The sequence below is a fragment of the Tursiops truncatus genome, chromosome 7, assembly GCF_011762595.2.
Source record: "Tursiops truncatus isolate mTurTru1 chromosome 7, mTurTru1.mat.Y, whole genome shotgun sequence".
Taxonomy (NCBI): Eukaryota; Metazoa; Chordata; class Mammalia; order Artiodactyla; family Delphinidae; genus Tursiops; species Tursiops truncatus.
In genome coordinates, this window is record NC_047040.1 from 32,777,946 (window position 1) to 32,799,593 (window position 21,648).

Genomic DNA, 21,648 nt, shown 5'->3' on the forward strand with positions numbered 1-21,648 from the left:
TAAATGAGAAATGTGGAGATGCTGCTCACAGCTATGCACAGCTCTTAGAAGAATAAAGCAGCCTTTGAATTAAAAGTACAACATACCCTGTTAGGAACACAGATTTGAGCCAGGCTGTCTGGTTTGAACCTGAGCTCCACTGTTAATTAATTGTGTGACCTTGAGCAAGTTACTCGACTTCTTGCCTTACTAGTGCCTCATCTGCAAGGTGGGGATGCCATGGTTATGGTGGTATCCGGTAGGGTTTTTATGAGGATCACCAAGGTTAATGTGCACCAAGCCCTGAGAAAAGCGCCAGGCACTCAGTAAGCTCTGTAGCCACATTAGCTGTTACTATTTCCAGGTCCCCAAACCATGCAGTATAGGATATGGAAGTTTGGCACAAAAATTGCATCAACTTCACAGTTTTGCCAAGTGTCAGCTCGTCTTAGAGCATCTGTCCAAGGCCTGTGCTAGGCCCAGGGAACACAGAGATGACCAGCTCCACTCCTCCACCAGGAAATCCTGAGTCTGATACAGACATGAGCAAATAAACCAGTAGAAGGCAGCATGGGGAATATTACCCATGTGTTATTAACTTGAAAAATTATAATCCTCAAGGAATAACCTCAAGTAATAATGTATTGTTAAGTGTATTTGTTTTCTATTGCTATGTAATGAATTATCACGGATTTGAAAAAAAAGCACAACATATCCAATCATTTATTCATTCATTCAACATAAAATGAATACCTGGGGCTTCCCCAGTGGCGCAGTGGTTGAGAATCCGCCTGCCAGTGCAGGGGATATGGGTTCGTTCCCTGGTCCGGGAAGATCCCACATGCCGCGGAGCAACTAAGCTCGTATGGCACAACTACTGAGCCTGTGCTCTAGAGCCCGTTAGCCACAACTACTGAGCCTGCGTGCCGCAACTAAAGCCCGCGCACCTAGAGCCCGTGCTCCACAACAAGAGAAGCCACTGCAGTGAGAAGCCTGCGCACCACAACGAAGAGTAGACCCCGCTCGCCGCGCGCAGCAACGAAAACCCAACACAGCCATAAATAAATAAATAAATAAGAATATCTGTTGTGTCAGAGACGTGAAGAGCAGGCAGAACAAAATATAGTTGACCCTTGAACAACGTAGGGGTTAGGGACACCAACCGCCTCCCCACCCCTACCCTCTGGCCGCCGTGCAGTCGAAAACCCACATGTAACTTTTGACTCTGCCAAAATTTAGCTACTAATAGCCTACTGTTGAATGGAAGCCTCACCGATAACAATCAATTAACACATATTTTGTATGTTATATGTATTGTATACTGTATTCTTACAATAAAGCTAGAGAAAAGAGAAAGTTATTAAGAAAATTATAAGGAAGAGACTTCCCTGGTGGAGCAGTGGTTAAGAATCTGCCTGCCAATGCAGGGGACACGGGTTCAAGCCCTGGTCCAGGAAGATCCCACATGCCACGGAGCAACTAAGCCCATGTACCACAACTACTGAGCCCTCATGCTGCAACTACTGAAGCCTGCGCACCTAGAGCCCGTGCTCCACAACAAGAGAAGCCACCGCAATGAGAAGCCCGTACACCGCAACAAAGAGTAGGCCCCGCTCGCTGCCACTAGAGAAAGCCCACAAGCAGCAATGAAGACCCAATGTAGCCAAAAATAAATTAAAAAAAAGAAAATTATAAGGATGATAAAATACCTTTACAGTACTGCGCTGTATTTATGAATACAGTACATTTACATTGTTTACAAGATGGGTCATCTATCAGTACCTACATCAATATTGTCTTACATAATAGAAAACACTGTAGATATTATATGTATTACTAACACTAGGCATCAAAAATAAAAAGATAATGTGAAAAAGATTCATATTTATTTACAGGTGTAACGATTCATGCGTCTCTAACAAAGAAGCAGCAATATGATTGCATTATTGTAGCCTAGTGTAACTGCTAGACTGTTTGGATGCCTTCGGTGTTAACTCTGGGGCTCTGGATGGCCAGGGGCATTGTCCAATTTCAAAAGAACTTTAGAAGTCAGTCCCTTCCTGGCAAGGAACTTCCTGACTTCAGGGACAAAGCATCAGTGAAACCGATTCAGAAAAAGGGTTTTCATGGTCCAGTCCTTCTTGTTGTGCACCAGAAGACTGGCAGCTGGTGTCTACCTTTTCCCTTCAAGGCTTGGGGGTTGGCAGCTTTATAGATGAGGGCAGTCCTGATCATGCATCTGACTGCATTTGCACAAAACAGAAGAGTTAGCCTATCCGTTCCTGCCTTAAATCCTGGTGCTCACTCCTCTTCCTTACTAATAAATGTCCCTAGTGGCATTTTTTTACCAGAATAGGACAGTTTTGTCTGTATTAAAAGCCTGTTCAGGCAGATATCCTTTCATATCAATGATTTTCTTAATGTCATCTGGGAACTCGTCTGCTGTATCTTTTTCAACACAGTTTCTCCTGTTATCTTGACCTTTTTTAAGCCAAACCCCTTTTTAAAATTATCAAACCATCCTTTACTGTCATTGAATTCTCCAGCATTAGATCCATCACCTTCCTTTTGCTTTAGATTGTCATATAATGACTTTGCTTTTTCTCAAATCATATTAGTCTATAGGTACGCCTTTCTTATAGCAATCCTGCACCCACATAAAAGCTGCTTTTTTTTTTTTTTTTTTTTTTTGCGGTAGGCGGGCCTCTCACTGTTGTGGCCTCTCCCGTTGCGGAGCACAGGCTCCGGACGCGCAGGCTCAGCGGCCATGGCTCACGGGCCCAGCCGCTCCGCGGCATGTGGGATCTTCCCGGACTGGGGCACGAACCCGTGTCCCCTGCATCGGCAGGCAGGCTCTCAACCACTGCGCCACCAGGGAAGCCCAAAACTGCATTTTTAATACGAGATAAAAAGGTACTTTACCAAATGTGTGAGGTTTTTGCACCTGCTGGCACAGCTGCAGTGATGGCTTCATGAATTTCCTTTTGTTTTTTTTTACAATGGTCCTTACCCTGGATTCATTTATCTTGAAATGGGCAACTGCAGCTGCATACCTCAATCTATGATACATACCAAGCATTTCAACATTTTCTTGTAATTTTCTGTGCTTCTTGGAAGCACTTCCAGCATCACTAGTGGCACTTCCTATGGGTCCCGTGGTGTTATTCAGAGTTTACAGTATTACCGTAAACATGAAAAAGACGCAAGACTTGAGAGATCAGTTTTTACTGTGATACACAATTTATTGGAGAAAGGAAATGGTCGTGTGGCGATGATTAGTGTCACACGGCATTTTAAGCTGATACTCCCAACACTTGAACTCACTGCAGTAGCAACCGGAGGTGGCTATGAAATTACTACAGTTAATTTTATGCAGTTATGATTTAATTACTGCATCTTTACGTTTGTTTACATTTCTCTCAGCTGCAAATTGTGCCATATCAATGATGTGTGCATAGGTTTTGATAAATTTTAACTTTTTATAATAGATCTGTGTGTATTTTATGGTGTAAATGATAAAAATAGACTAGTATGTATATATATTTTATGCATTCATGACATACCTAATTTTTCTTAATGATTTTGATATTTCTTGACTGTGAGGTTCTTCTGTGAGTTTTTTCAAATTGTCACAAATCTCCAAAATTTTTTCCAGTGTATTTATTGAAAAAATCCACATATAAGTGGACCTGTGTAATTCAAACCCTTATTGTTAGGGTCAGCTGTATAAAATGGCCTTTCGGAGACTATAGAATGAGAACAAATCCACCAGGGAAGGAATAGGCTTTGGAATGTGAAAAACTTTATTTAACTGAGGTATAATTGACATATAACATTGTGTTAGTTTCAGGTGTACAACATGATGTTTGGCTATATGTATACACTGCAAAATGATCACCACAGTAAGTCTAGCTAACATCCATCCTCATACACAGTTACAAATTTTTTCTTGTGATGAAAACTTTTAAGATTTACTGTCTTAGCAACTTTCACATATGCACTACAGTATTAACTATAGTCGACATGCTGTACATTACATCGTTATGACTTATTTATTTGGAAGTTTTGTGCCTTTTGACTCCCTCCGCTCATTTTGCCTCCACCCCTGCCTCTGCCTCTGGCCTCCAGCACTGTTCTCTACATCTGTGAGCTCGGGTTTTGTTTGTTCTTTAGATACCACATATAAGTGAGATGGTACAGTATTCGTCTTTCTCTGAGTTATTTCACTTAGCATAATGCCCTCAAAGTCCATCCATGTCATTGCAGATGGTAAGATATCATTCATTTTTTTATGGCTGAATAATGTTCTATTGTATATATGAACCACATTTTCTTTATCCATTCACCCATCGTTGGACACTTAGGTTGTTTCCATATCTTGACTATTGTAAATAATGCTGCAATGAACATGGGGGTGCATTTAACTTTTTGAAATAGTGTTTTCATTTTTTTGGATAAATACCCAGAAGTGGCATTGTTGGATTATATGGTAATTCTATTTTTAAATTTTTTGAGGAACCTCCATATTGTTTTCCATAGCCACTGCACCAATTTACATGGAATATGAAAACTTTTAACTTTCAAGAGGGCATAGATATAACAGAGGACCTGAATACCTGTGGGTATTACAAATTTATTTGTGTATATATATATAGTATTATATATATACATATGTGGTTTTTATATATGGTTCTTTAAATTTTTAGATATATGTATTATAATCTGATGTGGTCAATTGAACAGTTTGGTCACATTATCATAAAATACTATAGTAGGGGGGCTTCCCTGGTGGCGCAGTGGTTGAGAGTCTGCCTGCCGATGCAGGGGACACGGATTCGTGCCCCAGTCCGGGAGGATCCCGCATGCCGCGGAGCGGCTGGGCCCGTGAGCCATGGCCGCTGAGCCTGCGCATCCGGAGCCTGTGCGCCGCAATGGGAGAGGCCACAACACTGAGAGGCCTGCGTACCGCAAAAAAAAAAAAAAAAAAAAAACCATAGTAAATAAGCATGCTAAATTTCTTCTTGTTCAGCTATCTTTTATGTGCTTTTGTTTCAGCAACTGAAGATCACAAGGAAAAACATTCTGGAATAAGAGAATTTGGAGCACCTCAGTTTTCTAACTCTGAAAATGGTAAATTATAATTTCACTATATATATGGATAATTTATTATTTAAAATTCTTTAGTTTTTATTTAATATTTATTTCCATAACATGAAAATCTGTATAGGTCTCTACACAGGAATGCAATCCTATGCTTCTACTTTGTAGCACATGCCAATGGAAATTAAATAATTGCTTATTCTGTATGTTTTGGCCCTGTGGAATGTATCTCTGTAACTGTGAGGACATGTGGCACTGTGTTTATCTTACTGTCTTATGTGTCTCTACCATCCAGCAACGTAGGTACTCAGTAAATACTACCTTGAATGTCTCTGCCAAGCATTGCAAACATTTTCTCCTAGTTTGTCTTTCGACTTTTCCTATAGTTGCTTCTTGCCACGAAAAAGTTTTAAACATTTTATGTAGTCAAATTTATTAATCTTTTATTTTTTTGGATCTGGTTTTTGTCATATGCAAAACCGAGGTTAGAGGAGTTCGTTTATGTTTTCTTCTAATATTTGTATAGTTTTATTTTTTATATTTAGATCTCCAATTCATTTGGAGTTTATTCATGCAATATGGCGTTAACAGTGGATTAAATGTTATCTTTTTGCAAATGGCTATCCTTTATATTATTTTTTTAATGCCATGTTTGCCCCAGTAATTTGAGATAACTTCCAATCATATGCTAGATTTCTATATGTATTTGAGTCTATTTCTGGACTTTCATAGAAACTTTTTTGTGTGTTTTTGTATCTGGTGGGACTAGTATCTTCCTCTTCGTTTCATTATTTTCTTAACTACTCTTGCATGTTTATTTTTCAATATGAGTTTTATATCAAACTGTCTAGCTCCATAAAAAAATTCATTGATATTTTTATTGTGATCACATTAAATAGGAAAACTGACAGCTTGCTGATGTCAAGACATCCTAAGCAGAAACAAAGGGCATCTTTCTATTAAAGTTTACTTGTCTATCTTTCTGATATAGTTTTTTCTTAGAGGTTTTGAACATTTCTTGTTAAGTTTATTTCTGAATATTTTATTTCTTTTATTGCCGTTATAAATGACATTTTCTTTCCATTTTATCTTTTAACTGGTTATTATTTTGTGTATTGATACAATTTTTGCATGTTAACCATATATCCTGCTACCTTGCTGAACTTGCTTATAGTTTGAGTTAGTTTTATCATTGATTTTCTGGAACATTCCAGGTATACCATCATGTCTTCTGCAAATAGAGATAGTCCTGTTTTTTCTTTATCAATTCTTGTGACTGTAATTAATTTCTTTTGTTTAATTGCATTGGTTACTACCACCAGAACAATGTGAAATAGTATTGTTCCTGATCTTAGTGTCAATGCCTGTACTGTTTCTGAATTAATTAAGACGCTAGCTTTTGGACTGAGGTATATATTTTACAGTGTTAAGTATCCATACATTCCTGTTTTCTCAAGAGTTTTTATTAGGAATGATTGTTGAATTTTGCCAACAGGTTTTTCAGCATCTATGCCCTGTGAAAACATCTAGGCCTGTGATTTTTTGTGTTTTCTTCTCTATGGAAATTGATCTGTTTAAGCTTTCTATCTGTACTGGGACCAATTTTAGTAAATTATATTTTTCTCAGAAATTATTCATTTTGTCTAGGTTTTCTAATTTATTTACATAGAGTTGTACAAAATCTCTTGATTTTTTAACAGCTTTATCAAGGTATAATTTAAGTACCATAAAATTCACCCACTGTAAGTATAAAATTCAATGACTTTTAGTAAATTTATAGAGTTGTGCAACCATCACAATTGACTATTAGACTATTCCCATTACCCCCAAATTCTCTCATGCTTGTTTGCAATTAATCCTTCTCCTACTCCCCCACTCCCGCCAGGCTAGAGCGAATTTTCATCTGGCTGAATTGAGAAGTGGGTGGAAGAGAGTGGTTCTTAGTTCAAGTCTTTCATTCTTTTCTAAATTTTAATAGATTTTCTTGAGTAAATGTTTCTACACTTGGTGTGTGTCCTTGGAACAACTTCCAGAGACTTTAAATGGTTGTTTTTAAAATCATTTTCACCAGTTACTTAAAACTGACGTGCGGGTCCCTAGACCTCATCATTCTATCATGCTGGAAGCCCCTATGTTTCATTTTTATTGATAATGATAAATAAATATTTATTTATTAATGATATTTTATTGATATTTAGGGTCATGATTTTTCATGTTAGTTGTTATTTAAATATCCCATGGATTATGATATGAAATGTCTTCTTTATCATTTTTCTGAAATTCCATTACCCTTCCAACCAAGAATTGTTTAATAGAAGGTATAAAAATGTGCAAGTGGAAGAGATTTTTATCTTTCTGGTTTCATTAAAAAAGTTGTCTCATTTTATTGCATTATAATCAGAGTATGTTGTTCATAATATTTCTATTTTAAGAAACTGTTTGTGTGTGTGCCTTAGTTATAATTGATTTCTGTGAATTTTCAGTGTGTGCCTGAGAAAAAGGTACATTTTCTGTTAGGGTTTTGCTTATATTCAAAAGTAACTACCGTGTTTTTTTATGCTGTTTAGATCTTTTATATCTTTACTTTTGTCCTCTTGGCCTGTTTTTTTACTGAGAGTAGTATATTAAAGTCTCCTATTTTTAATTTGTTTCAGTTTCTCCTTGCATTTCCTGTTTCTGTCTTACATAGATGGTTGCTTAATTATTTTATACATAAATATTCATAACTATTAATATTTTCATTGTGAAATGTGGTCATTTTGATCTGTAGCCTACCTAATTAGAAATTATTTTCACATAAACTCCTAATCAGTTTAATTGTTCATTAAAAATTATGTTAATAAAGTATGAGCACAATGAAACAAACTTGATTTGCCCTATATCCTACTCTCATTTCCTCAAAAAGAAAAAAACCATTCTGTTTTTATATTCACTCAACAGTTGCAAAAGATGTACCAGTAGATTCATTGGAAGATGATTTTGAGAAGGAATTCTCATTTCTGAACAGCCTCCTAAGTCCTGGTTGTTGGAGTGCTAGTGAATTTTCCCAGGAATGCCAGGCTGTCTTTGGGAGCCCCAAGGCCAGTCTTACATCCCAGGAGCCTTCTGGGGGGTCTGAGCCTCTTGCTCACTCCTCAGGATTCCTTCCTTCACAACTCTTCGACCTTGGCCTTCATGCTGCTGGAGCTTTCAACAGTAAGTGTCTATGCAACCTTTGGATACCCTTGAATTGTTGTATCTTTTTTTTTTTTTTTTTTTTTGCGGTACCCGGGCCTCTCACTGTTGTGGCCTCTCCCGTTGCGGAGCACAGGCTCCGGACGCGCAGGCTCAGCGGCCATGGCTCACAGGCCCAGCCGCTCCGCGGCACGTGGGATCTTCCCGGACCGGGGCACAAACCCGCGTCCCCTGCATCGGCAGGCGGACTCTCAATCACTGCGCCACCAGGGAAGCCCGAATTGTTGTATCTTTGTGAAGCAAAAATATGTGCCTGTGGATGCTGAAATCAACAAGGAGATTGAGTTAGCTTCTGTACTACTAGATAAAATCTGCAGTCACACCAGTCAACGGGAAAAATAAATATCATTGGAGTCTGTCAACGAGAGTGAAATAAGGGCTGCTTTCCTGCCACCTCCACTAAACCCCACATTTTTTCATTGACTTTCCCAGGTGTCTTCTCTACATAGAAAATCAGTGTCTTGTTTAAAACTCTTGACCTGCTAAGTTACCCTGCCTAGGGCAAGTGATACTGTTTGTTCCACCTAGCAAAACTCGATGTGTTCTCTTCCTATGGGCTCAGAGTTAACAAGAGCAAAAGGAATAGGTCTGGAGCTGGTTCCACAGCAGCCTTCAGGGCAAGGCAGCGGGGATGGAGGACTGTGGTGGAAAGCTGGGAGCAGGAAAGGGTCACCTGCTTTGCTTATATGTCAAGGACTCTCTCCACTCACCTGCTATTCCACCATCCTGTGTCCAACCCAACACTTTGGGAATCATTTTGCTCCCCACTTCCATATTGGTTCCGAAGTCCTGTCAATTCTGTTTCTAAAACGTGTCTCAAATTTCCCACTCCTCCTCCTCTGCCCTTTAGAACCTCATTTGGTTTCCTGGGTTACTGTGACTCCTCCTAACAGGTCTCCCAAACCCCAATTCGTCTTCCATGTTTCCTCCAAAGTTCTCTCTCTATGAAGCAGATTCAGATGTCAGCACCCTGCTTACATTTTTCAAAAATAAAGCACCATTGGCCCCAGGATCAAACCTGCCTGTGCCTGCATTTCCACCCTTATCTCCTACCTTATTTCAAAATACCTGCTATTTTCGGTAACCGTACTGTTTCCAGACCCTTCTGAGGCATCTTTGTTCATGCCCCTCTTTGGCTGTAATGTTCTCAAATAGAGTGTGGACTTGGGCCCAAATATTAGGTTCCCATCCAGTGTTTCCTCCGCCACACCAACCTTGAGGACTCCCTCAGTACTGCCAAGTGGAAATGCTTTCTCCCTCCTCTGGCCTCCTGCAGTGCTTTACTGGTTTTCATGGATGTGATCATAGTTCTTTTTTTAATATAGATTTTATTTTTGTTTATTTTTGGCTGCATTGGGTCTTCGTTGCTGCGCTAGTTGCGTCGAGCAGGGGCTACTCTTTGTTGCGGTGCGCGGGCTTCTTTCTCATTGCGGAGACTTCTCTTGTTGCGGAGCATGGGCTCTAGGTGTGCTTCAGTAATTGTGGCTCATGGGCTCAGTAGTTGTGGCTCACAGGCTCTAGAGTGCAGGCTCAGTAGTTGTAGCGCATGGGCTTAGTTGCTCCGTGGCATGTGGGATCTTCCTGGACCAGGGCTTGGTGTTGGCAGGCGGATTCTTAACCACTGCACCACCAGGGAAGCCCTGCAATCATAGTTTATCCTGCCTTATATCCCTGTCTTTCAGCCTCACGGCACCTCACGGTGTCTTAATGCATTGTACTTTGTATTAAAATAATTATGTTCATACTTTATCTGCAAGACCATCATGCTTTATCCAATCTTCAAGCACCTCAAGGGCATGATCTGTGGGGTGATTTATCTTGGTGCTTTCTATGACAGCAGCATAAAAGTTAGCTCAATAAATAAAATAAATATCAGTTAAATAATGACTCAGTTAAGAATTGATTAAATAACCTAAAAGTAAGAATGGACCGTACTATTTGATAACGAGTCCCCCTGTCTAGGATAATTCAGATGTTTTGCTTGTGGTAAAATTTTAGACAGCAGCTATTCTCGTGTGGCATATCGATGGCCCAATAGTTATAAAGATTTACAAACTGATTCACTGTCTGCTATGAACTCCTGCTCTCTCTCCTTCACTTGCCACATCACCAGCAGCTCTGGACTCTTCTCTTATTTTCTGGCCGTACAATATCAACAGGATTTCTGCACTAGTCAGAACGTCTGTCTTGGTTCCTGCCTGCAGGCTGACGGGATATTCCCACGTAATAGCCAAGGCAATTGTGTTTGAGTGTCTTGCTGAGTCATCAGGCAGTTTAAACTGTTAAAACTTCTCCCCGCACAGGACTCTTCCTACTTCACTAGTCTCTCCTTTATGTCTACCTCTTTTTCTCCTGTGATGTAGACCAGGAAGATGAGCTGCCCTGAGGGTTTAAAGATCTATGTTCTAGGAGCCCCAAGTAAGAACTTGGGCCTCAGATGATCTCTACTGTACAAGGAAGGTAGTAGGCCAGATAATCTAAGTTCCTTTCTAGTGCTGTGTTTTAATTATAGTATAAATACGTTTTCATGTTACAGTAGACATTGCCCTGTGTTACTAGTATTCATAATGATACTTTTTAAGGAGTATATCATATTTCATCACATTTGTCCACCATAATACACTTAATTCCTTCCTTATTGTTTCTACTTTTTCATGTTATAATGCTGCAATAAACAAAATCATGCATGTACTTTTTCCTTCAGTTAAATTATTTCCTTAAGATAAATTTCTAGGAATGGGATTACCAAGTCAAAGGGTATAAACCTATTATTCATAGGTTTCAGGATTCTAATTGTCATGTTTATTTCCTCTCTTCCTGACTCCTTACAGCTTCTCTTTCTACACCTTATCCATTTGCCATTGTTTTAAAGAAAAAAGGCTTATATATTTATTTCAGAACCACTTTGCAAAATGTAAGAAAGTCTAACTCTAGCTGGGACTAAACTTAGATGATTTGAATAAAATTCATAATAGCAGATATATGTCTTATACTGTGGAATATTGCCCTGGTACAAAGATTGGAGGACTTTTATTAGATATTTTCCCCTTTTCCTGTTTTGCTGATGCTACTTTCTACTTGATTAATAATGGATAATTCATTATTTCTCTTTCCCCAGGCTGGGCCTCCCAAGGGGGATTAGAACTTCCTCTTTCACACATTGATAACCAGTCAGTGCCTTCACAGAGTCCAAAGAAATTAACAAAATGTAAGTTATTTACTTATATTATCACAAGTAATATGCCATCATATTAACAATCAGTCAAATTCAGGTAAATTTAGAAAAGGACCATGTTACAGTCTTCACCTCATATTGTCCAGAAAAGTACTTTGTTAATAATGAATTAAAATGAAAGCTGTATCTAGCTATCCCTCACTGTGGAAAGAATTGAACAGAAATTGTGAGCTGCCATAGTAAACTAAATTCTGTACCTTAATCTTTTATATTTTGTGTTAAGGTTTGTTGATAATGGATAATACCATTAGGGATAGAAGATGCCCTTTGTTTACAGAATGCCTATTGACAAAGAACGTGCCCAGGGTCTTAGCATAAGGCCTGGTACGTAGTAATTGCTAATATATATTGAGTACTTACTATATATATTTTTTAAATTTATTTATTTTTGACTGTGTTGGGTCTTTGTTGCTGTGCCCGGGTTTCCTCTAGTTGCAGTGAGTGGGGGCTACTCTTCATTGTGGTGCGTGGGCTTCTCAATGCAGTGGCTTCTTTTGTTGCGGAGCACGGGCTCTAGGCGTACTTACTATATTTTGTCTGTGGAGCTGGTCCATGTTGTAATTACCATGTAGGATATACATAGAAAATTGACACATTCTCTGTCTTGCAGGATCTTAGATACATATTAATCTTAGTCACTGATGCTGATTTACCTTTTTAATTGGACATAATTTCAGACGTACAGAAATATTTCATAAATGAAAATGGCACAAAGAACACATGTATATCCTTTACTCAGATTCACCTGTTGTATTTTACCCCGTTTGCTTTATGCAGGCTTGTGTGTGTGTGTGTAATGCGTGTGTTATTTTATCTGAACCACTTGAGGGTAAGTTACATACACCATGACCCTTTACCCCTTAATGCTGCAGTTTGTGTTTCCTAAGAATAGGTATATTCTCTTGCACAACCATAGTATGGCTGTTAATATTAACGTAATCCTTTTCTATGATCCACCATGTATGTGTATTCCATTTTTGTGAGTTGACTCCATAATGTCCTTTATGGCACTGTCCCCCTCTGGGACAGAGAGTCTAGGGTCATGTATTGTATTCAGTTGCCATGTCCCTTTAGTCTCTTTTAATCTGAAACATTTCCACAACTTCTCTTTGATTTCTGGACATGGGCATTTTAAAAGAATATAGCCCCTCTGGTCCACTGTTTTTTGTTTTTAATAGACTGCTCCTTATTTCAGTTTTATTTGAGGTCTCCTTATAATTAAATTTAGGTTATTCGTTATCCTGAATATATCTAGTCAGGTTATCCTGACGAGAATACACATAGGTGATGCTCCTTTCTCAGGGTTTCACATCTCAAAGTTATTCCTCTCTCCCTCATGGGTGTTGTTAATGTTGACCACTCTATCAAGGTGTTGTCCAGTTTTTCTCCTATACAATTACTATTTTGTTTTATTTGATCTTCCCTTGCAATTACTAAGCAGTCTGTGGGGAGACACTTTGCGACCTTGTACACGTCCTGCTCTTTGTCAGAATTTCCACATAGATTTAGCATCCATTGTTGCTTTTTGCCTCATTCAGTCTTTATTGTGATGGATGAAAAGTGATTTTTCCAACCCTAGCACTCCCTCCACTTTTGTTTATTGTAAAAACACATAACAAAATTTACCATCTTAACCATTTTTTTTAACATCTTTATTGGCATCTTAACCATTTTTAAGTGTACAGCTCAGTAATGTTAAGTATATGCACATTGCTGTGAAACGGATCTCCAGAACTTTTCATCTTGCAAATCTGAAACTCCACCCATTAAACACTAACTCCCCATTCTCTCTCCCCAGCCCTGGTAACCACCGTTTTACTTTCTGTTTCTATGAATTTGACTACTTTAGATACCTCATATAAGTGGAATGTATTTGTCTTTTTGTAACTGGCTTATTACACTTAGCATAATGTCCTCAAAGTTCATCCAGGTTGTAGCATGTGACAGGATTTCCTTTCTTTTTAAAGTTGAATAATATTTCATTGTATGGATATACCACATTTTGTTTATCCATTCATCCATTAATCACATTTTTAAAACATCCTTATTGACATATAATTCACATGCTATACAATTGGCTCCTTCCACCATCCATCAATACCCTGCTGTAAACAAAAAAATACCTTCTTCCCCATTTACGAATGTATTTATTGTCAGAATAGATTCGTATTTTTTCAATGGTTTATAATCACTACTGTACTTAATCATTTTGGTGCTCAAATTGCCCCTGTGTTGACCAGTGGGAGCCCTTTCAGGCTGACTTCTGAATCCTTGTGGTATCAATATTTTAAATTTTTCAAATAATTTTAGTCCTACAGAAAGGCTTGCAAAAATACAAAATATTTCTATATGTTTTCACCTAGATTTCACCATGTTCACCTTAGTCTCTCTCTATGTGTGTAATATGTATGTAATTTCTTCTGAACTGAAATTATTCTGAGACTAAGTAGCAGGCATAATGCCCCTTTACCCCTAAACACTTAAGCATCTGTTTCCTAAAAACAAGGACATTCTTTCACAAAATCACAATTCAGTGATCAAAATCAGAAATTAACATTGCCACACTGCTATTATCTAATCTATAGACCTTATTCATATTTTGTCAATTGTCCCACTAATGTATTTTGTAACAAGATTTTTTTCCTAGTCCAGGATCACACATTGTATTTAGTTGTCAAGTCTCTTTAGTTTCTTAATCTGGAAAAGTTCCTCAATCTTTGTCTTTCATCGTTTTGGCTTTTTTTGTGGTGTACAGGCCATTTGTTTTGTAGAATATTCCTTGAGTTGGGTTTATCTGATGTTGTCTCATAATTAGACTCGTGTTATGCATTTTGGCAAGACTAGCAGCACAGGAACGATGTTGTGTGTTCTTAATAAACCGTATCAGGAGGCACATGATGTCTATTTTGTTCTATTGCTTATAACGTTAACTCTGATCACTTGGTTAAGGTGGTGCCGGCCAGGTTTGTTCACTGTCAAATTACTATTATATTTTTCCCTTTGTAATTAATAATTATCATGTGGAAAAATATTTTGCAACTGTGCGAATGGCTTATTTCTGAGTATCAAAGTTGCACCCGCTAATTTAGCATTCGTTGATAATTCCTGCGGTGGCTGTTGCCAAATGGCGGTCTTCCATCTCCTCTCCCCTCCGCCTTTATTAGTTACGTTCTACTATATGGAAAAGCTTTGTCTTGTCCCTCATTTTTTACTTATTTGTTGGTATGTATCATTGTGGACTCCTGGAACCCTATTTTAATTCTTCCTAATGCTTTGGGATAAATCGATTGGGGAATCCATCAATTCCAAGCAAATCACAGATTCACAGCAGCCACTTCTGAATACAGCCATCCCTTAGGGATTCAGACTATTCATAATTATAGTTTTCTCTTCTTAAACTCAGTAAACTGAATTGTGCTAAATTATTAAAAGTAGAGACTATAAAAGTGAGTAAATTTCAGAATTGAACACGAAAAGGCTGAGGTATTGGGAAAGCTGCTATTTGCCTATAATCCTTTGCTGTACAGTAGAAACTAACACAACATTGTAAAGCAATTATACTCCAATAAAAATTTAAAAAATAATAAATTATATGACCATTACTTTACAGATGAGGAAGCAAGGGCCCCTGAAGTTAAATGACTTGCCCATTATTACTTATTAGTAGGTAGTATACCCAGGACTCAAAGCCAGAATTTGTGTGGGTATCACTGACACTACCTTGGGGTTCCCAGAAGCAGAACTGGACACACAATGCAGCCTTTCACTCTGTCCTGATCCCTGAGGCTTGGGATCCCCACAGCCCAAACTCCAGCCCTCTGATCCGTGGAAATTGGTAACCATGAGTGATTATAAGAGAGGGTTGCCTTAGACTCTTCTGAGCAGGACTGCCTTCCATCCTTTGCCCACTGCGTCCCTGGTCTTAGGTCTTTAGATTGTCCCCTGGCTCTCAGCCCTGCTTTCTGGACGCCCTGGCCTTCAAGAGCCTAGCTTTCTGAGATGACCCACTGTCTGCGCCCTGCACAGTTGTTTACTAGTCCCAGCCTTCAGTATAGATGTGTATCCTTGACTATCTGCCACACAACTTGTACACTATCGATATATGCAATTTTCCAGCCAGGTAACAAACAGGAAGTCGTATCCGAGACATAACCCGCTCCATAATATATATATATATATGTATTTTTCCATAATATATTTATCAAAAATTTTAAAGTACACATGGAAATGTGATAGGATTAGGGGATTTTCCCCCCTGTCTAGTATTTTAATATTACTTTTATAATAAATATAGATTTTAAATACTAAGTTTACAAGTGTAATGTTCCTACTTTGTAGGAACAAAGGTTAAATTCTGAACTTACCTGAGAGCCTTCTACTTCCTGCCTTTTCACTTTTAATCAAGTCCTTTCTCAGAGCAACATGCAATTACTTAAATAGCCTCAGCAAAGCATGAGGTTATTTGCATTAGCTTTTCAAAATTATCCTCAAGGAGACGCAATTGATGTTTATACTTGTCAACTTCTTAAATTTGATTCAAAAGAAGCATCTACTTTAAAATCATAAAAGTGGTACAATAATGTGATTTTTAAAATCTGAGACTCTAATGTGTTTTTTTCTTTTTTAATAGCTCCCAACAGTGGTAACCAAGACATGTCAGCCTGGTTCAATCTATTTGCAGACTTGGATCCGCTTTCAAACCCAGATGCTATTGGACACTCAGATGATGAACTTCTTAATGCTTGACTGAAGTTATGATGCCACTTCGATGGCCTTGAGACACCAATTTTGCAACTTAACTGCCTTTGTGGAAAGGAGTTTATGTTGTCACCCATATACGAAAACCTTGTGTTTGCAAGGTTAGACAGATGGAAAGGACCACGTTTTAATACATTAAGTATCTCTTTAATATCTTGGATTTGCAGCTGTTGATAATATATGGAAAATATTAGAAACTATTGAGTCTGAAATACATACCAAAAGTTAGTTCAAAAATAACAGCTAGGAATAATTATCAGTAGGAGTTGTGTTTATCTGTTTGGAAAGCCTTTTATGTATAAGTTGCCTTGCTGGCTGTGAGAATTCTGTATCTAGAGAAAGGACAGCATGTAAACTGGGTTGTGATTGGGGGGTTGGTTTTTAAATAAAACGGTGGCAGGGGGAATTCTCTGTTGTGGAAAATAGCACTAGAACCAGACCAGTTTTTTCTTTAGTTAGAAAGGTAGACTAAGATTTGAGAACTCAATTTGCTTCAGTGAAATCACAGAGAAACTTGGTGCTTGTTTTCTCCACTTGGAGGCTAAAATGTAATATTCCTTAGTTTTTTTCCTTCATACAAAATCATGGACACCCCCCGATTTCATTATTGAATTTTCTTGGGGAAGTAGCAGGATGATTTATTTGCTAAGAAGTCCATCCTTTGCATAAACAGAAAAACCTCTCTTCCCATTTTATAAACCACAAGAATGTCCATCCTATGGTGGTACTTCAGACATTGTCCAAGTGTCTTCAGGCTTGATTCTTCACACATTGCTACTACAATGTACTGTATTCATATGCTTCCTGAAAGAAAATGAGGGGAGGATACTCCCTGAGCAACTGGCAGTAGTGTTCCTGAAATGACCCAGAAACTTCTATCTGAATGAGGAAAAAGAATTCTAATTAACTTACCCTCGTACAGATTTGCAATACTTACTACCCCACATTTCTTGACATGATTTAACCCAGAATGCTTTCTGGCAAAGTTACAGAAAGCTCTATACCATCAGTAAGGGAGTGTTTTTCCACTTTTCTGTGGGTGACATCATCTGAGGCTCTATTTGATTACTAAGGACAAACTTACCCTTAAAAGGTTTAGAGTCTAAGTATTGGAAGGAAGGCTATTTAATGAAGTTAGCATAAGCTAATGAAAACATAGCCACTGTATACACACAGTCACTCAGTTTCCTATTCTTTTTTCCCATCCACCCTTTAGTTCTGAGGCAGTTCACCAGGTGTCTTGTCATCCAGTCCATTGCATCTGCATAAGAAAACATTTTAACTAAGACGTTCACAGTAGTTTTCATTGTACTCCTAGTTCTAAACAGGCTTAATTATTATTTACAAGAGAACTGCTTGTAATCTCTGAGTCTCTGTATACAGAAAAACATTTTTTAGGAATGGAGTAGGGCAGATAAAATGCAGTCCACTTCCCATCCACAACAGTCTGGCCTAACTACAGTCTGAACTGCCCACAAGCTATTTAGAAAACCACAACTGTGGTCAAGTAGTGTGTAGGCTGGAAAGACCGTATCTGAGGGTCAGAAACATGGACTTAAGGTTATGTAAATCCTTCCTTAAAATATTTTCACACGCTTATTCCTATTTCTTTACTTGGTTAACCATTAAGAAGCATTTTGTAACTCTCCCTTTTTATTCAGTTTAATGCCCCAGAATGCAATACTGTCTTTGTTCCACCAAAATTCAATCACCAGGGGTTATAATTATGAATCACTATCTAAATTCTATACCCATGGTTGCTCTGTGCTTTCAACTTTGAAGTATCTCAGAAAATGTTAATTTTATGTCTTGCGTTTTTGCCATTTTTCTTTCATTTTCACTAATGCATTAGTTCAAAAATATTTGTATCGCTTCCTCACATGCATGCAGAGCAGTCCTTGTTATTTCATGTAAACAAAGACACTCAACGCAGAGGAAAATCACTAGTCTCTCCAGGCCCAAATCCCAGACCATGAATGTGAAGGGGATACTAACCCCAATTTTCCAAGAGCAAAGGTTATCAAAAAATAGAAACATACAAGGATTTTTATTCTTCAGTTCTTAATTTCTCTAACATTTTCGCTTTCAACAGAGTATGTAGTTGCTTGTTTAGCCTCAGAGCAACATTAACTGCCTTAGCAAGTCTAGTTATAATTTCAGCAAGTCTGACTGCATTTTTGAAGTGCACATTTAAAACTTTGCTATTAAAATGAAGGTAACTATTCACATTTTCTCAAGATTATTTGAAGCTCAGTCATTAATTTAAGGTCCAGAAACAGAAATTTGGCTATATTACACCTAAAATAGGTATAATAGGAAAGCTAAAATAAAAGACAAACTAAAATAAGAAACCAAGCACATATTCAGTAGGGAGTGACAGGAAGGACAGGATAAACACAGAACAGAAAAGTGATCAGTTGCTTCCTGGTTAAATCTAGAATAACCATTCAATAAGAAGTATATTAATTAACCTTAACCAAGGGTGGGCTGAGAACAACTCTTTCAAATAGATGGATGCTTTTTATATTAAATGGGGGGAAATAGCTATGTTATACTTTTTAATACCAAATAAGAATGCATTTAAACTTAGAAGAGCCCCAGAAGAACTAAAAATTTGCCTAATCTTTCTTCAGCCACTTTATAAGAGAGGCAGAAATACCAGGGCAGATTAAGATCAAATTGGTATAACTTTGTATTTTTTGAAATCTTTCATTAATTGTAAAACATAACTGATGTGATTAGAAACAAACTGTATTTTAACGAAACAGGTTTCAGTATTTGCACAATGAAAAAGTGTTTGTATTTCAACTATGGATATTTCACATAACTATCTTTATAGACCATCTGGAAGTGTAGAGGTCTTACAGCATATGAACAAAGCAAGTTTGAATGTGCTATTTTTCTGAGCCTCTTTTAATAAAGATTACAAGATGGCATAAAGCAAAGTTTATTTGCTCAAGTGTTCAATACAATACAAATCCAGTTATTGTTTCTCTATTCAAAAACTTGGGTTTTACCTCAGGACCATAGTAATAAGAAAGTAGTTTGAATGATACAGATACCACAGAATGAAAATAAAACCAGGGCAATTAATATCTTTGTGAGACTGATTCTTTCTAATTTACTTCATGCAGGAGGGACTTCGTGGCGTAAGATATGGGAAATAACAGGATGTGTGTTCTTTGTGTAAATACTCTCAGTAACAAAATACAAACAAATAGCAGAATTTTGAGCCCAGAAGCAATAACCAGTGAAATATAAGCCATAACATTTAACCTGATTTGTTGAAGGGAGGAATAAAAAGCAAGGCAGGATTGATTGATCCAGTTATTTCTACCTTCCATAGCACGGGCAGAGCCCTGCATTTCCTTACCTTGAGCAATGAAGCAGACCCAGAATCTTGGCATATAGACATTAAACTAGGAAGGAAACACAAACTTTAAAATATTAACTAATTCAGCAGTATTGAAAGTAATGCATTTAAAACACAACAGTAAGGTATTTAAATATAGCAAAGAAAACCTATAGAACAGGATAGGAAGAAAAACGTTTGTTCATTAGGATGGGTCACATCCATAAGCCCAACATAAAATTTCTTCCATGTTTTATGTGCCATTTAAAAGAAGACTAAAGAGTTCAGCAAGAACTGTCCTTGGCATCTAAAGTCAAGACATGGTTCTCTAGTCAGTGGTGTAAATAAACCAATGTCCAAAAATAAGTACAACCTGGAGATAAAGGTCTGAGTGGTGTCATCAGGTAAGATTTTGAAGGGCATGTTTTTACATTAAAGAAAAAAGAGTTGTTTTCTTTATCCCAATTCAAAGTAATACTCTCATTTAAAAGTCTGTAAAAGTAGACGACAAAGAAATGATCCACCAACCTACCAAACAGGAATAACTACTGTTAATATTATATATGAACTAAATTGTGATCCTAGGTCAGGGGTTCCCAACCCCCTGCTGTTAGGAACCGGGCCACACAGCAGGAAGTGAGCGGCGAGCCAGCGAGCTAGCGAAGCTTCATGTGCTGCTACCCTTCGCTTGAATTACCTACCGCCTGAACCCCCTACCCGCTCCGGTCCATGGAAAAACTGTCTGCCACGAAACCGGTCCCTGGTGCCAGAAAGGTTGGGGAGCCCTGGTCTAGGTGATTTCATTTTATAGTCTGTCTGAAATGGGCATACCAAGTAATTGAGGTTAAAAAATTACTTTCATTAAGTCTTTACCTCAAAAAGTCAGTTAAAAAAAAAAAAATCCACCAAAAATGTGAAGTTGCTACTTTCTGCCTCTCTAACAGACGTGCTCCCCAAATTAAAGAAAATATTTCTTTTGAATTTCTGCAGCTATAGCAACGTTAAAACCCAGAGCTTGAGGATTTGTGTCACTACCTATCTTGGTCAGGAAGTGGTGTCTAACCAGGTTACTTTGTTTTCGCCCTCTGAACCAAGATGCCAGCAGTTGAAGCAATGAAGAAGACCACAAAGAACAAACAAGGCTATGACCCAAGGGCACAGAATCTGCGATGATACCAAACACCTATACTTTATTAATGTCACTGTCATAGGAGAAGTAGCAGTAAGTCTGAGTTCTAGAATCAGAATTGGTTCAAAGCCAGATTTTGACATTTCCCAGATGTATGACCATGGATAAATTAATCTAATTCCAATTTTGCAATGTATAAGACAGTAACTAGCAGTACCTGGCTTCACAGGGTTAATGTAAGCACCAAGCCTGGCACTTGGAAAGCTATCAGTCAGTGTTACCTATTTTTATTATGATTCAGCCTAACATCCTTGACTATATTATACTTTACAAGGTAAAATGAATTTTATGGGATCATTTTCCGTGACCAGCAACTTGTGGCTTTCCTAAGGGATGAATAAACTTACCTAACAAAATAGAAAGGAGATGATCACATGTGTCTGCTTCCAGATTTTTAAGTTATTTTGACACTCACTAGCCATTTAACTGACAGCACTGGCATCAGCATTTCCTAAAATCACATAAGAAAACTAAAGTTCAGAGAGGTGCTTTCTTTGCCTAAGATCCCACGACTATTAAGCGGCAGAGCCAGAAGTAGTACCCACATTGTGGCTTTCCCTGCAACTCCTCTGAATCATCCCAGTGATCTCAAAAACTAACTGCTTAAGGCATGGTACTGAGATGAATGGTCATACTACTGGGTTTCTGGCCATCAGAGCTCCATGACAGTCTTCTCTAAAACACAATGATTAAGCATGACTCATCCATGCTACTGTATAAAATCAAAGAGTATATGGCAATAAATTCTCAGTTTGAGGAAGATGCAAACTGCTGAAAAGACAAGAATTTTTAAAAATAAGC

At 38.0% G+C, this 21,648-nt stretch overlaps 2 protein-coding genes across 3 annotated transcripts in view; one reads left to right on the forward strand and one right to left on the reverse strand.

Moving 5' to 3' along the window:
* ICA1L (islet cell autoantigen 1 like) overlaps nucleotides 1-16,316 on the forward strand; it is a 64,350-nt gene extending 48,034 nt beyond the window's left edge. For both annotated transcript variants that reach the window (XM_073807375.1, XM_019939100.3), the window contains 4 exons: nucleotides 5,035-5,109; nucleotides 8,020-8,274; nucleotides 11,432-11,521; nucleotides 16,179-16,316. In XM_073807375.1, the coding sequence (XP_073663476.1) occupies nucleotides 5,035-5,109; nucleotides 8,020-8,274; nucleotides 11,432-11,521; nucleotides 16,179-16,294 (536 nt within the window). In that variant the 3' untranslated portion in view covers nucleotides 16,295-16,316. The remainder of the gene's footprint in view (nucleotides 1-5,034; nucleotides 5,110-8,019; nucleotides 8,275-11,431; nucleotides 11,522-16,178) is intronic.
* Nucleotides 16,317-19,237: 2,921 nt separating this feature from the next.
* The window catches only part of FAM117B (family with sequence similarity 117 member B), a 93,491-nt gene continuing 91,080 nt past the window's right edge, over nucleotides 19,238-21,648 (reverse strand). The window contains exon 8 of the mRNA XM_019939097.2: nucleotides 19,238-19,725. Coding sequence (XP_019794656.1) covers nucleotides 19,578-19,725 — 148 coding nt within the window. The 3' untranslated portion in view covers nucleotides 19,238-19,577. The remainder of the gene's footprint in view (nucleotides 19,726-21,648) is intronic.